Source organism: Syngnathoides biaculeatus, chromosome 20 (genome assembly GCF_019802595.1).
Source record: "Syngnathoides biaculeatus isolate LvHL_M chromosome 20, ASM1980259v1, whole genome shotgun sequence".
Lineage (NCBI taxonomy): Eukaryota > Metazoa > Chordata > Actinopteri > Syngnathiformes > Syngnathidae > Syngnathoides > Syngnathoides biaculeatus.
The window spans coordinates 14,929,238-14,945,217 of NC_084659.1; the positions used below are offsets into that span (position 1 = coordinate 14,929,238).

At 45.7% G+C, this 15,980-nt stretch overlaps 1 protein-coding gene across 4 annotated transcripts in view; it reads left to right on the forward strand.

The window, feature by feature from the left end:
• Positions 1-15,980, forward strand: part of tfec (transcription factor EC) — a 45,923-nt gene that overhangs the window by 13,319 nt on the left and 16,624 nt on the right. The window contains exon 1 of one of the 4 annotated variants that reach the window (XM_061806854.1): positions 14,680-14,999. The exons of 2 other annotated variants lie outside the window; for them this stretch is intronic. Coding sequence is in view for 1 of the 2 variants with exons in the window: in XM_061806852.1 (XP_061662836.1) it covers positions 15,138-15,194 (57 nt within the window). In the remaining variant the exon portion in view is untranslated. Of the gene's footprint in view, positions 1-14,679; positions 15,000-15,080; positions 15,195-15,980 lie in introns of those variants that run through there. One more of the 4 variants, XM_061806852.1, reaches the window with a different exon arrangement.

Sequence of the window (15,980 nt, forward strand, 5' to 3'; positions counted from 1 at the left end):
TGATCTTTTATTTTGAAAGTCCTTTGACAAACGAACACTGTAACCCGACGCGATTGAGGCACTTGTGCTGGAGTGAGGAATAAAGAAAGAAGGCACATGTGAAAACCGAGAGCAAGTATCTTCTCGTTATTATTAGATTGAGCTATGGTACTTCTCATATTTAAATATCACCTACATTAAAAACTACAGTTGGACTCACGCCTATGTTATTAAACAACACGACAGCAAGATCATAACATGGTGGCAGAGTGACGGTAGTATAACTACGGACTCACGGGGGGCGTGCGGGGTGAGGGTAGGAGCGAATGAAGATGACGAACCGCTACTCCTCCACTACTCCAGATGTGGTGGCTGGGGCATCTGACTCGGATGCCCCCTGGACGCCTCCCTGGTGAGGTGTTCCGGGCACGTCCCACCGGAAAGAGACCCCGAGGACGGCCCAGGACCCGCTGAAGAGACTACGTCTCTCGGCTGGCTCGGCAATGCCTTGGGATCCCTCCAGAAGAGCTGGAAGAAGGGGCCGGGGAAAGGGAAGTCTGGGTAGCCGTGCTGAAGCTACTTCCCCTCCAACCCGACCCGGAAAAGTGGAAGACATTGGATGGATTGATGGATGGATGGAGGTGTACGTTCGGTGTTCCAAGCCCGAGCATGGACTGGGACTCATCCAATTTACCAGATGGGTGGCGGAGATTCAAGCAAGACGCCGAACTGATGTTGACAGAACCGCTTAAAAACAGATATGAAGAGGAAAAGTGCAGTTCCTCCTGCTGCGGATCGGCGATCAAGGAAGGGACGTCGGCAATACGTGGACACGAAAAATTCTCTAATGACCTCACTCCGACAACAAACCCCATATTTGCTAGATGTAAGTTTCACGAGAAGGCGCAAGGTAACTGTGAGTCATGTGAGCACTTTCTGACAGAACTCAAGCTATAACTACACAAACAGCGTTGAGATGGTCAGAGACCGCATAGTTTTAGCTACCAACTCACCGAGTGTGCCCGAAAAGTTACTCAGCCAGATGGTGGCGCTCCCGCTCGAAAAAAGCGATCGGCATAGCCCGTTACCACGAATTAGCAAAGGTGCAGCTAAAGGGTATGGCTAGTGACAGCCACGAGGTTCACGTTATCCACCGCTAACCTGGAAGGCAAAGTTTCACTGTGTGTGCTAGCAGGCATAACGATAGCCCAAAGACCTCCGTAAAGCTATGTAAAAAATCTGGAGGATACCACAGTAAATTAGCTGAATGTCCAGCAAAAAGTAAACAACGCCCAAAGTGTCAGACCCCTTTTTCTGTCCGTTCTTACAACCAAAAGCCACACAATGAAATACCATGACGAAAAGGCTGTATCACGCTTAAAACAAGCCAATATTCACAAAAAGATGGGAAAGTCATGTGACTCATGACCTCACGTGAAAAGTATCTATTGGATGATCCACACGCCCACAGGTGGGGCTGTACTCACGTACTAGTACTTTTTCCACATTGACCGACACGTACTAAAAGATATTGTTTGTAATTAGTAAGGCCGAGCTCATTTTCTGCTTTGAATCCGAAAAAGCCGGTGATACAACCCCCCCCCCCCCATTATGTGACACCATAAAAATAGGAACACGCGGGACGTGCCCTGGTTGAAACCAGACCGTGCAGATAACGATAACTGCCTGCATCCGATGGATTCGATGAGGCGACCCGTACGCAGCGCGACGCATTACAACGTCCCGACAGCTTCAAAGGTCGGCTCATTTAACGGTAAGAGTGGCGCCAGCTAGCTGTTTTGCAACAAGACGCGAACGACGGCCTGAGCGCGCAGGACGGCGGTTTCGCCAGACCGCAGAGGCACGAGTAAGGGAAACTCCACGCCGGGAAATGTTCCCACTCGAGAACTTCTGGACCACAGGTGAAACGTCGTCAACAAACAAAGACAGTCCGGTTGCCTTGATCAACCTTTGCGGATTAGCATGACGAGGATGGACGACAATCTACACAGACAGTCTATGGGATGATTAAACTCTGATATGGTTATTACCACATTAAAGGGGAATTGACATCACAGACATCTTCTCCTAATGCGATTACTCCGTTATAGCGTGGTGAAATTGAATTTCCTTTTGTTTCCTGCTCGTCCCCGGGTTTGAATGTCAGCCTTTGTGAAATACAACCGAGCGCACAAACCCGGCTCTGATGTCGCCGAAGCCGCTCCTCTTCCTGCGTGACACAATGTGACTCCCGGTCATCCACGTTCACCCTAAACTGAGCAATGCGTTGCGAATGGCCCATTCAAAACTGGGCCGGACTGTGGAAAATGCGTGAGGCGCAAGCTCGGCCTCTGTAGTTCTGGGAACCTGGAGGAGCTCAATGCGGAAACCGTGGCGCAGCACCGCTCCAGTCCTGAAATTAGGAAACAGAATTTAGGATCTAATGGGTTGTTTGGGGAAAATGAGCCTTCCTCCTCTCCTCCTCGAGTCCCAATTTTGGAAGTCACGAAGTCAACCTTTCTTCTTCTTTTCCTTTCGGCTTGTCCCGATTAGGGGTCACCACAGCGTGTCATCTTTTTCTACCTAAGTGGATCTCGTGCATCGGTCTCACTAACACCCACAGTCTTCACCTCCTCCCTCACCACTTCCATGAACCTTCTCTTTGGTCTACCTCTCGCTATTTTGCCTGGCAGCTCCATCCTCAGCACCCTTCTACCGATATACTCACTCTCTCGCCTCTGGACATGTCCAAACCATCCGAGTCTGCTCTCTCGGACCTTGTCTCCAAGACATCCAACTTTGGCTGTCCCTCTAATGAGCTCATTTCTAATCCTAACCGAACCTGTTCACTCCGAGCGAGAACCTCAACATCTTCATTTCTGCCACCTCCAGTTCTGCTTCCCGTTGTCTCTTCAGTGCCACCGTCTCCAATCCGTACATCATGGCCGGACTTTGCCCTTCATCCTCGCAGAGACTCTTCTGTGACATAGAACACCAGACACGTTCCGCCAACTGTTCCACCCCGTTAGGACTCGGTTCTTTACTTCCTTACCACACTCACCATTGCTCTGTATTGTTGACCTCAAGTATTTGAAGTCGTCCACCTTCACCATCTCTTCTCCCCTCCTATCCAACCTGTTCACTCCGAGCGAGAACCTCAAGATCGCCATTTCTGCTACCTCAAGTTCTGCTTCCTGTTGTTTCTTCATCCTGGTGGAGACTCTTCTGTCACATAGAACACCAGACACCTTCCGCCAACTGTTCGACCCCGCTTGGACCCGGTTCTTCACTTCCTTACCACACTCACCATTGCTCTGTATTGTTGACCTCAAGTATTTGAAGTTGTCCACCTTCACCATCTCTTCTCCCTTCTCCCCTCATATCCAAGCTGTTCGCTCCGAGCGAGAACCTCAAGATCGTCATTTCTGCTACCTCAAATTCTGCTTCCTGTTGTTTCTTCAGTGCCATCATGGCCGGCCTCACCACTGTTTTATAGACTTTGCCCTTCATCCTAGCAGAGACTCTTCTGTCACATAGAACACCAGACACCTTCCGTCAACTGTTCAACCCCGCTTGGACCCGTTTCTTCACTTCCTTCTCACTCTCCCCTTTGCTCTGTATTGTTGACCCCTAAATATTTGAAGTGGTCCACCCTTGCTATCTCTTCTCCCTGGAGCTTCACTCTTCCTCCTCCGCCCCTTAAATTAATGCACATATATTCTGTTTTACTTTGGCTAACCTTCACTCCTCTCGTTTCCAGTGCGTACCTCCAACTTCTTAATTGTTCCTGCACTTGTGCCCTGCTTTCACTGCAGATCACAGTCACTTCATCTGTCAGCCTATCCATTACTACTGCAAACAGGAAGGGGCTCGGGGCGGATCCCTGATGCAGTCCCACCTCCACCTTAAATTCTTCTGACACACCTACAGGCCATCTTTGACCCCAAGTATTTCAAGTCGTCCACCTTCGCTATCTCTTCTCCCTTCTCCCCTCCCATCCAACCTGCTCACTCCGAGCGAGAACCTCAGCATCTTCATTTCTGCTACCTCCGGTTCTGCTTCCTGTTCTTTCTTCAGCGGTGTTAAATGGGCAATCAAGCGTTTACGCGACAAGACCTGAGATCAGCAAAATCCGACAAGTGGCCGCGAGGCCTTCCTGAACCCGATGAGGCCTTTGCTGTCCGGAATCCACCCGACATTCACAGGCTCGTCAAATAAACGTGACGTCAATGGGAGGGTTTGCGGTGGGGGTTGGGTGTGTGTGTGTGTGTGTGGGGGGGGGGGGGATTTTCCAATGCGTTTAAATGCGTTTTAATGTGGCGCAGTCAGGAATGGGCACGCGGGGGGGTGTGGGAGGCGGTCATCCGATGGAGCGCCATCCTTGCGAAAGACAAGACACCAGACGGCTCGCGCAATTAGCCAGGTGACCCCCCGACCCCCGCTCGGAATAATTAATGAATAACAGAGAGGATAAAGACAAAAGGCGCAAAGTGGTCTGCCTGAGCGGCGGGCTCGGCGTAATACATCCAAGAATGCTGTTAATTGGCCCTGTGGCTTTCATTCTTTGCCCTATTTCTTTCAATTCATTGACTCAAAATAATGGGTTCAGGTTCATTATCAACAGGTCAGAAGCTCTGGGAGTGCCCAAATTCTGTGTGCCAATCAGAGCCCGCCGGCGCATGTGGACATGTGTGAGCGCTAAGCTTTGCCCCCCCCCCCCTCCCCTCCCCTCCCGCCCCCCAGCCCGAAAATTCCACCGCTTGTCCTGTGTTTATTCTCGTACCTGTTCCGAGCGATATCAAGCGGAGGTGCGTATTTTGGTCAACGTCATCCGTCGCGACACAATGTTGGAATATAACTGGTACGGGCAGGTACGTAACCACGGCGATCCGGCGCCGTTCTTATTTTCACGTCAGCATGCGGCTCGTCTCGAACATAAACACTGGCACAAAAGACAAACTTATACTCAGCCGTCTTTGTTACAGTTTTCCGATTTCCCATCTGAAGCTTTGTGACATTTTGAGGCGAACTACAAATACTAATCTAATTGGATCCAGTGTGATATGGAATTGAAATTTTCCATCTCAAATTTTCTGGCAAATTGGAGCGCAGTTTACGTTTCACGCTTAACTTCCCTGGTCAACATTCGTGATGATTCACTGAAGACCGCAGATGAACTCGGGTTAGGGTTAGGGTACAAAACCTTGTGGGGGTGTGTGTCTATTTTTGCTTGAAAAACATACACGATCATTCAGGAGTTTGAGGTAATTTAAAAAAAATAAAAAAGTTATTTTTAATGATGGCAACATGAAATTATGACAGTATTGACAACATTTCCTCTGTTGCATTTACTGAAGTCATAATTTCGAGATACAATAAAGCCTCGGTTCTCGAACGTCCCCGTTTTTTAACAAAATTTTCGAGATTTTTTTTTTGCTTCTGTTTTCAAATGCAAATCGGTACTCAAAGCCCCTGACAAGACCCGGAAATAACATATTGCATAGTCCAGCTGACCCACGACGCGCTTTGTTGTGAATTCCCACGCCGCCGAAAAACCCCGCAAATAACATAATGCGAGCGGCGCAAGCAGCCGACCCACCCACGACGCGTTTTGTTATCGTCTATTCGAACGCACCCCGAAAAAACCCGGAAATAACATCCTGTGCGGCGCAAGCACTTGACCCGCCCACGACGCGTTTTGTTATTGTCTATTTGAACGCCCCCTGAAAAAAACCCACAGAAATGACATAACGCGCACGGCGCAACCCGCCCAGTCTTGTTATTCTGTATAACGCAGCCTCTGTACACCGACGTGTCCCGGTAGTGACTGTTGTTTGTCTTCTTTTGGAGGACTACCGTATTAACCCCCAATATTGGCCCCAAAGAAGGCAAGTTGCTAGTTTAAAGTTATTCTGCACTTTTGTTAATAAATAAAGTTTCCAAGGCTGGGGGCCAAGTCGCTACAGATACGGCAATACACTCCCAGCCTAGCGTACTCTACAACTAAAGTGCACATTTAATGCAAAAAAAAATATATTTCTTAAATTATTTTATTATATAAAGTAAACTTTACAAGTATTTCTACTATGCAGTTTATTATCAGGAAAAAAGCTGAAAAATGCTTTAAAAAGCCTCATTTTTTTAGTTTTGGAACGCATTATTTATTTTTCCATTCATTGTAATGGGAAACATCGATTCGGTTTTCAAACAAATCCCTTTTCGAACCGTTTTCTTGAACGGATTGTGGTCAAGAACCGAGGCACGACTGTGCATTGTACTTGTCATAGGTTCCGCTCACTAGTTTTATATTGATCTATCAGTGAGAGTGACTTCTTTCACGTGGGTCCGCCGCACCAATCCAGTGTAGCCGCTAGAGACGCTTGACTCCATTTGACCAATCGGACAGAGGCAGGGGGTCACGTGACCGCACACAAAGGCTTCGCCTGCATACAGGAGAGGATAAATCTCCTTTAAGGAGTTAAAAATGTAATCAAAATGACGTTAAAAAGCTGCAATCGCCAGATTTCTGGTGGGTGAAAGCGCCAACAAATTCCGTCTGTCTTTAAGGGTGGCAAAGGCCACTCGAGCAACCCCGTCAACTTCTCTTAACTTTGTGCGCCCTCGAAACATTTTCCGACGTCAAAGTATTTTCGTCCACCAACGCCGTTTTATAGCCACACACGCGAGGTTTCCCGTACCTGGGTGAGACCATGTCAAGCAATTAATACCGTGAAACACGCCTTTTAAGTGAGCCTTTTGGTCTCCGGGGGCTCCCCGCCGCGATGAAGAAAAAAAAAAAAAAAAAAAAAAAAAAGAGCGTCGTCGTCTCACGTTAGCCCTCGTCGCGCAGGTGTAAGCGCAGATGAAGAGATAGACGGACGCAAAGCCGATCAAGAGCGCGACGGAGACAAACATCAAGGCGGAAAAGATGAGAGGGAGCCGCGGTAAAGTGCGCAAATATGTAAATGCTGGACATGTTTTTTAAGAAATGACTGATGAGAAGGAAAGTTTGAGGTTACTCCAGGTTGTTTTTCCTCACTTTGAGGACTTAGCTTGCGGACACGCTGTACTGAAGTCGCTGTATGTGCGGCGTAAAATTCAATCCACAAAAGACCCTCCCCATTTTGATGTCACCATTCCAAACATCACACAAGAAAATGAAATAAGCGGGAAATGAGACATAACCATTGTGTGTTGGATGGGGGGGGGGGGGGGGGTGGTAGATGCGTGGTTGTCAAAGGCAGAAATTGAACTCAGGCACAGTTTGTTATCCACTTAAACCGACTGACAGACTGGGTGCTGGATGCGAGAGTACAATATTTACATGTATTCTCCATTTTGGGTCGCAGGCCACAAGTTAGCTGCACCTTGTTTCCTTTAAGTCCGAAAATCTACAAGTGCATTTCAGTGTTTTAATAAAAAGCAATATCAAGCTTTACTTTCTTGACAGTTGAACGAGAGTGGCTGATCACCTTGAAATGAGAGTGCAATATTTGATACGGCAGTTATACATCTTCAAGATGCTTAGGATAGTAGTACGATTCTGTTTGAACAACAACATTACTTTGGGAGTAGGGTGGCCAATCTGGTTCTAGTATGCATTCCAGGCCACCAGGGGACAGTGTCGCTGTTGCTGCGCGTTCGATCCATACAAGGAAAGCGACTGGCAACGAAAAAATTCATTTTGGGAAATTTATGATCCCCGGTATGGACAAATATACTGTGACAGCTAACATTTACACCGACAGGAAGTAAAACTTGCGCAAAATATGGAGTTGATGAGTACTTTCCAGGGAAGACTTGCCCCGTCGTGATTATTAAACATTTTTTTGTAATCTCTGCCGGTGTCGGTACTTGTTCAGATGATGTATTTGTGTGTAAACCCATCCCAACTAGGGAGAGTATAAGGGGCTTAATCCAACCGCTAGTCCCTGAAACCTTTTGGTTGGTTGTATTTTTTTAACATCATACTACATTTATTTACTTACTTACCCATACTACAGTTGAAACAAGTTGAAACATACAAGATATAAAAACACTTTATACACTGCCTCAATGTCTGACATGAAACCGGACTAAACCTACATTGTTTTATGCCAATTAGCATTTCCACAATTATTCACTAGACACCAGAATAATAAATATATATATATTTTTAAAGGCAATTTTTCAATACTTTCTTCAAAGTCAGAAGTTTACGTCCACAAGTATTAACATTTAAAAAGACTGTGAAAATATGTGACATTTCTCAGGACGCTTCAAACAGATTGACAACATCTGACTTAATTTGAACTCGGTACACTTCTTTGTGGAACATTCATCCATCCATTTCCTTTGCTGCTTATCCTCACGAGGGTTGCGGGGAGTGCTGGAGCCCTATCCCAGCTGTCAATGGGCAGGAGGCGGGGTACGCCCTGAATTGTTAGCCAGCTAATTGCAGGGCACATAGAGACAAACAGCCACGCTCACAATCACACCTAGGGGAAATTTAGAGTGTCCAATTCATGATGCATGTTTTTGGGATGTGGGAGGAAACCGGAGTACCCGGAGAAAACCCACGCAAGCACACTGGAGAACATGCAAACTCCACACAGGCGGGGCCGGTATTGAACCCGGATCCTCAGAACTGTGAGGCCAACGCTTTACCAGCTGATCCACCGTGCCGCCGTTTGTGTAACGTCGGGGGGGGGGGGGGGGGGAATAAAAACAGTCAAGGTACCAGGAAGAGAATAGCGGACTTGCAAAAGTGTGGTTCATCCTTGGGTGCAATTTCAAAAGACATTGATCTTAATCAAATTGGAATTTGAGGGGCTTTAATCATACAGTTTTAAGGCAATGCTACAAAATACTAATAGGACAAATGTAAACTGAAGAAAGTAATGAGAGATTATCAAAAATATTGCTAGTTATTCTGACATTCAGCAAGTACAAATAAAATTCACATAAAATTGTAATGATTTAATTTCAGGCTTTTTTTTCCCACATCATTTATGTAAACTTCTAGTTTCAGCTGTATGTATTGACAAATCGAGGCACAAAGCGCCACAAAGCGGACACTCGAGTACCTATCTAAAAAGTTGAACGGTACACCAGTGTCGTGACCGCCTTCCGGACGGCATTGCCGGAATACCTCGTAATCGCAGGTGATTAGCCGATAGGACATCCAGTGTCTCACGGTTTTATCCGCCGACGGTTCCGCGAGTCTCACACTGGTCGGCGGCGGCGGCGCCTCCTCCTCCTCTTCGCGCGCCGGCAAGAGAATCCGCCGGCCCCGATCCCGGCTCCCGTTCAAGGAGGCCCAAGATAGCCGAAGCAGAGCCGGACACAAGCCGCCCTTTGTGGCCGCGGCACAAACCGTACAATATTAGTTCGGCTAAGGTCAACGCTTGATCTAATTTTCTGCTTAGTTCTCATTAAAAAGCTATTGCATTATTTCATTTCCCACAATCGAGTTAAAAGCAGAGCTGGGTGGGGTGCGGGTGGGGGGTTTAATCAACGTATGCCCACCCAAAAGCTTTTGAAGAGCGTTTCACAAATGCGCTCAGGACGAGTAGGACGCTCTTTTTTGATGCCGCATTAAGCTTCAAAGATGCGACTATGAAAAATCACTGACGGCTATTTTCACTCCTATTTTTTTTTTTTTTTTTTTTTTGTGGTGTGGTTCAAATTATTCAAAGGCCCTCCCGTCGCAGTTTTGCCAATTTCCCTCAACTTCTCGCTTTGCTCTCACCGCTTGTCGGGAGTCAGAGGCCACTTCCGCGTAGTATTGTCCAAATCCGACTCCGGATCCCTCTTCTGTGGTTATCTAATCTGCGGTGCCCTGCTCTTGGTCTCCTTTCAAAATTCTCACACTGCACGCTTGCAAATTTTCCCCGTCGATACCCTCGTCCTTTAGGGTCCGAAGTACTTCCCCAGTCCGTCTTTCAACATCGTCTGCAGTTCTATCGTGTATGTACTTTCATAGTATTGCACCTTCAGTAAAGGTTAGGAAATTGATATTGAGACCAACCCCGCACGGTCCTTCGAGTATGGATGTGTGCAAATTGAGGTCTAAAGGGTTAGGGTTAGGTTCGGCTAAGTAGTCCGAGTACTCCCGATCCTGGAATCCCGCGACCCGAAGTACCGGTCCCAGGATCGGGAGTAATTTGCACGGTCCTTCTCCCCCGATGTTCCCCCGTCGTCCCTTCCACCTCTCCTCCGCTCTTGACGGTCGTCCATACCGGACAAGGGTCCACTCTCCCTCATCCCTATCTCTGTTTGTGTCTTAAAGTAAATATTTTTTTGTAAATGAATCTTTAAACGTCGACTGTATTTATAATGAAAAAGTAGTTTTTATAAGTATTTTGATCCAAAATGAACATTTTGAGATGAATCTTGGATTGAAAAAAAGCAACAAAAAAAATGAAAAAAAAAATAGATCACTAATTAATAAATTGATGAATAACTGATAAATCAATCAAAAATCAATAAATCAAATCGCAGTGACCGGTCAATAATGCGTGCCCGACAACGTTTCCACAGGGTTCGGGCTAGTTGGCTGCCAAGGAAAGAAATAAGAAATAATTCCGACATATCGCAATGCTCGGTTTTTACAGTCGAACAGGTTTGGGCTTAAATTTTGGGCCTGAAGATCGGGTCCGATTCTCCTCAGGTGACCCGCACTTTGGATTTAATGGAATACACATAAAACTAACAACTGACTCGGAAACACAACTTTCAAAATTAGCATTACAGGCAAAAGATCCTTTGGTACAGTCCAAGTACGGTGGTGGCCAACTTTCACCCTGAAAAAAATTGATCATGAATTTAAAATACGTGTGATTGCCCTGTGATGAAAAGTTGATTGGTGACCATAATAAGATTCTAAATGTCTTGTCATGCCACGTTCAAAGCTAACAGCTAAACGGTTTTAGACTAATCGACTAATCGGTTATCAAATTATTTAACGACGATTCTGAAAATCGATTACCGTAATTCCTGAGCTACAGAGCACATAAAATTTGTAAAGGAAATACCATTTGGTACATACTTAGGGCGGAGCTGTGCAAAAGCTACAAGTGCCCATGCGCTAACGGTAAAACTGGCGAGCGCTAATGCTAGCACCACGCTAGCACTCACGCTAACAGGGCCGGTTAAAATAAAACTTACCAATAAACACTGAGACACGGCAGAAACACAGCAGCAACACGCTAGTAGAGCGCTAACCGGGCCGGTAAAAGTCACTTCCTCGACACATATATTCCACAGGTTTCATTCTTACCTTTTCCGCTTGAGTGCCCCCCTGCGGCCGTTAGAAAAAATGCACAAATTAGCCGCATCGCCGCGTAAACTGCAGGGTTGAAAGCATGTGAAAAAAGTCGCGGCTTGGAGGCCAGAAATTACGGTACTCGTTGAGAGCAGGGGTGTCAAACTGGTTTTTGGTCACGGGCCACACTGGAGTTGCGGTTTTCCTCGTCGGGCCGTTATGACTGTGAGACCGTAAAAACCTTTGATCGCCTCATCATATTTCCACATGGAATTTCCAAACTACTTTTGGAATCAGACATCAAGGGGAATGTGTTTTTCAACTATTATTGTTTGGGAACACAAAAATGCTTACTATACCACAGTGTTATCATTAATTATATGACAATTTGAAATGAGTACAGATTTGAACAAAAATCACGGAAGTTAATAAGCAAGATTTAGCTTCGCGGGCCACATAAAATCCCGCGGGGGGGGGGGGGGGCGGATGTGGCCCCCGGGCCTCGAGTTTGACACCGGTGGCGTAGAGGCTTTGTTTGATAAAACTGTCGAATTTTATCCTTTCATCAGTCGGAATTCACAGATTTGTACAGTCCCCCATTGTGTTACATCGAAATAAAACATCCGTCCACATCTGGAATACAATTACCAACATTTTTGCCCGTTTGCTGACACGTTACGGCCGAAACCAGTCACCCAATCATAATCGACTTAAGTTTGCGTATTGGTTTTTTTTTTTTTTGTTTTCGCCATGCCCTAAATATTTGCTGTATCTCGACAAAATATTAAGCAAAACTAGACTAACTTTTCCTGAACAACGCCGACTTTAATTACCTTTCATAGATTTTTTTTTTTGGGGGGGGGGGGAATAAATCACCACTAATTAAAAACAAGGCGGCACGGTGGTACAGCTGGTAAAGTGTTAGCCTCACAGTTCTGAGGACCCGGGTTCGATCCCGGCCCCACCTGTGTGGACTTTGCACGTTCTCCACATGCCTGTGTGGGTTTCCTCCGGGCACTCTGGTTTCCTCCCACATCCCAAAAAAATATGCAACATTAATTGGACACTCTAAATTGCCCCTAGGTGTGATTGTGAGTGCGGTTGTTTGTCTATATGTGCCCTGCGATTGGCTGGCAACCAGTTCAGGGTGTGTCCCCCGCCTCCTGCCTGTGAAAGCTGGGATAGGCTCCAGCTCTCCCCGCGACCCTCGTGAGGATAAGCGGCTCAGAAAATGGATGGATGAATAATTAAAAACAGTCTTTCTTTATCACTAAACACATAAACCGCGATCTGGAGACTGCGCAGGCGCGCCTACTGTACAGTGTGCGCACGGTGCACGTGCACGTGGGCCACGATTCCAACGCCGAGTTCTTGTGAACAGGCGCACAGAAAAGGCGGCCTAACCGATTTAGCTGCAAAAATCGTATTAATCTATTTGACTAATCTTATCTGCTTGGAGCTGACAAAGGACTGGCCGCACGCATCCCCAAGTGCCCCTTTTTTTTCTTCTTCTAAACTGTACAATTGGAGGTGCAAAGAGAGTTCAGTCGTTTTGTTTCTGCTTTTTTTCGAGTATTTATTTACTTTTTGTAAACACACTCACTAGCACGTTTCATCAACCAAATTGCTAAAACTAATATCCTGGCTGCATACTTGGCACAAAATAGCGTCAATTCTTCAATCCGTGACACAATATTGCCCCTGTCACTTCCCTCATTATGATCTGATCTGTACTGAGGAAATGAAATTAACAGGCGGACAAAAACATTTTTTGTTCTCTCGCTGAGCAGTGCAGCTTTGAGTTTCTTTTTTCCTCCTTAAAAAAAAATAAAAAAAAATCAATGCTTTGTCTTTAATTTGTTGGGGTACACGAAATAATAAAATCGTGTCAATAACAACGTTTACGCAGAGCAATGCCAACAAATGCGGGCGTTCTATAGCCGTCAATGGCAGTGAACGCGTTTCAAAGAATGTGGGTGTTTGACGTCTATAGCCGTCAATGGGAGTGAACGTGTTTTGATAGGACAAAAAAAAAAGATAGAAGGTAATAATATGGACTATTATACACGATATTTTTATAGAATGAGTTACTCAAGGCAATTTTCAGCCTAAAATATGTTTTTAAATTGGACAATGCTATACAAACCAACGATATATAACAATAAAGTCACAGATACAACTGTAGATACGTAACGTGGGCCAAGCTTCAAACTTTTTAGGCATTACCGTATTTGGGATAATAACAATGAGCACGTCGTTTCCCCAAATAATTCGGTCAAAATGGCCGCAATACTTAATTCATACAAGGATCGTTAAAAGCGCGGCGGTGCCGCCTGTCCATTATGAATTCCTTTTCTAGCAGGATAAAACACTTCTCAGATGTGCGGGCCGCACTTTGATGCGTGGCCTCAGAAGCCGGGGCCCGGCAGTTACGCGAAATCCCTGATGTTTAAAACATGCCGCGTGCGCCGGGCGACTAACAAAGGTGAGCACTTGTGGTGCCCCGACACCCCCCCCCCCACACACAAAAAAATTGAATTTTCGTTCGGCGCGATACAAATGACGATATGATGCAGGCGCATCAAATGCACGGCGTGAGAAGGAAAATCAGAGATGGCTAAGATTAATAATCAAATAATAATTGATTTTAATTGGCGAATAAAATCCAAGAGGGTTCACCTATTGCGGATTCTGTGTTTTGCGGAAAATGCCCCCCCACCCACTTTCATAACGCGCATAATTTGTCATACAACGGGATTTGGAGTCTGCTGCTATAAAACATTAAAATTGTGAAAAATAATAAAAAAAACAACATTACAAATAATAAAATATGCATAGTAGTGTTCAGTACCACGGTTCATTACTGTACGACAGGGGTGCTAAATGTGTGACGAGCACGGGGAGCCAATGGCGAATGTTCGGGGTGATGTCACGGGCAGGAGATGGCGCCAATATGGCCACCACTTGGATGTCGAATGAGACTTCCGCGACTTTGCGCATGGACGACGAGCTCTCCGCTCATATTTATTTTTTTTGTATTGACATTGAAGTGAAAAACATTATATGTATTTTTCATTACAATATTTATAGGGATGGCACTTGACCTTTAAAGGGCAACATGCATTTACACAACAATTTTAAAATTTAACAATTTAAAACACATTTTTACAAAACTATTTATGCCTAAACGGTTCTGCACTTTTAACTTGAATGTAATAATTAAAAAAAAAAAACACATTTCACTGGGCCCCAGCTACAAATTTTAAATCAATTAGTTTTGGAAAACGGGAGACATTTACCCATATGAAACATCGGAGGAATACATATGAAAACAACTCATGTGGTCTCTTCATAGTGACGATTTTTTTCCTTATGATTGCATCTGGAACATTTATTATATATTATATATTTCGAATGGCTCTTGTTTGACCGCTTTGGGGTTGGGGGGTCTGAAAGGGGGAAGCGGCTGTCATGGAGATAACCTGGCAGAATGTGCTGAATTTTCTGCAGGAAGGAAAAGTGCGCGATGTGCATGCAGAAGCAACTTATTAGCATCTCTCTCCCTCTCCCTCTCTCTCTTTTTTTTTTTTTCCCCCGAACGCCAACACGCAAGGGCCAACCGCCGTCGGAGTTTCTGCTTCTGTCAGGTTTTTTTTTTTTTTGGTGTAACGCGCACACAAACGCACAGAGGAAGCGGGGGCCCGTGTCGCTCCCCGAATAAGCTGATGTGTCATGGCTTCCTCTCCTCGCTGATATTTCTGCAAAGCTGAGGAAGGTGGGACCTCGTCGTCGTCGTCTTCCTCTTCTCTCGTGCCCCCCGCCCCCGCGAGGCGAGGGAACGAGCGCCGAGAGACCGGGGTCCCAAATTCGCGGTCCGTCCCCCCCCCCCACCCACAACCGGGCCGCGGGCGCCATGAGTCGGTGTTGCGTGGTCAAAGTGGTCAGTCTGACGGAGATCCAGCTGCTGCAGGTAGGGGCGAGGGCGTGGGTTGGCGGGGTCGGTGGCGGGGTTGGGGGGGGGCTTGCTCACCCGTGCTTCGTCGCTTCAGCAGGAAACTTCATGGGCGCATGATAAACGGCAGGTTCGATTCTCACCGGCGTTCGTGAACTAGATTTCGAAATGAATCCGAAACTCCTGCGTGTGAGGTGCCAAACTTGAGGCCCATGGGCCAAAAGCGGACCGTCACTTCATTTTATGAGGCCCGTGAAAATTCGCCACGATCATTCGACTTCTGTTGAAAACAACTATTTACATGGGGCATTTTTTTTAAATCTAATTTCATCAGTAAAGGTAAAGACACAAAACTTATTTTTTAATCTAAATTTAGCAAATTTGTGTCGTGCCTTTTTTGGTTTCATGTGAGTAAATGTCTCCCATTTTGTATTTTCAAAAAGTTATTGATTCATCGTAAAGGCAAGCCTTGTTGACAGATTATATAATAGTGTCCCATTGAAATACACTTTTTTTTTTTTTTAGTAACGGTAAAGTTTAAAGTCCATACCAGATATGACAAACAATTTTATAAAAAAAATTACTTGGTTCCCTTCAAACGGTGGACACAAGTTCATAAATGACTTAAACTGCTCATTAATTGCAATTACATTCCTGCCTTTACACAATCATAATAAATGGTGAACTCATCCTGGCAATTCAGCTCACAGAACCCTCTGGTGTATTGCTACAAAAACGCAGTTTTTAAATGATAATCAAGCGCTAAGAGCTGTAGTTACCACATAGAATATTATTTACTCTGTA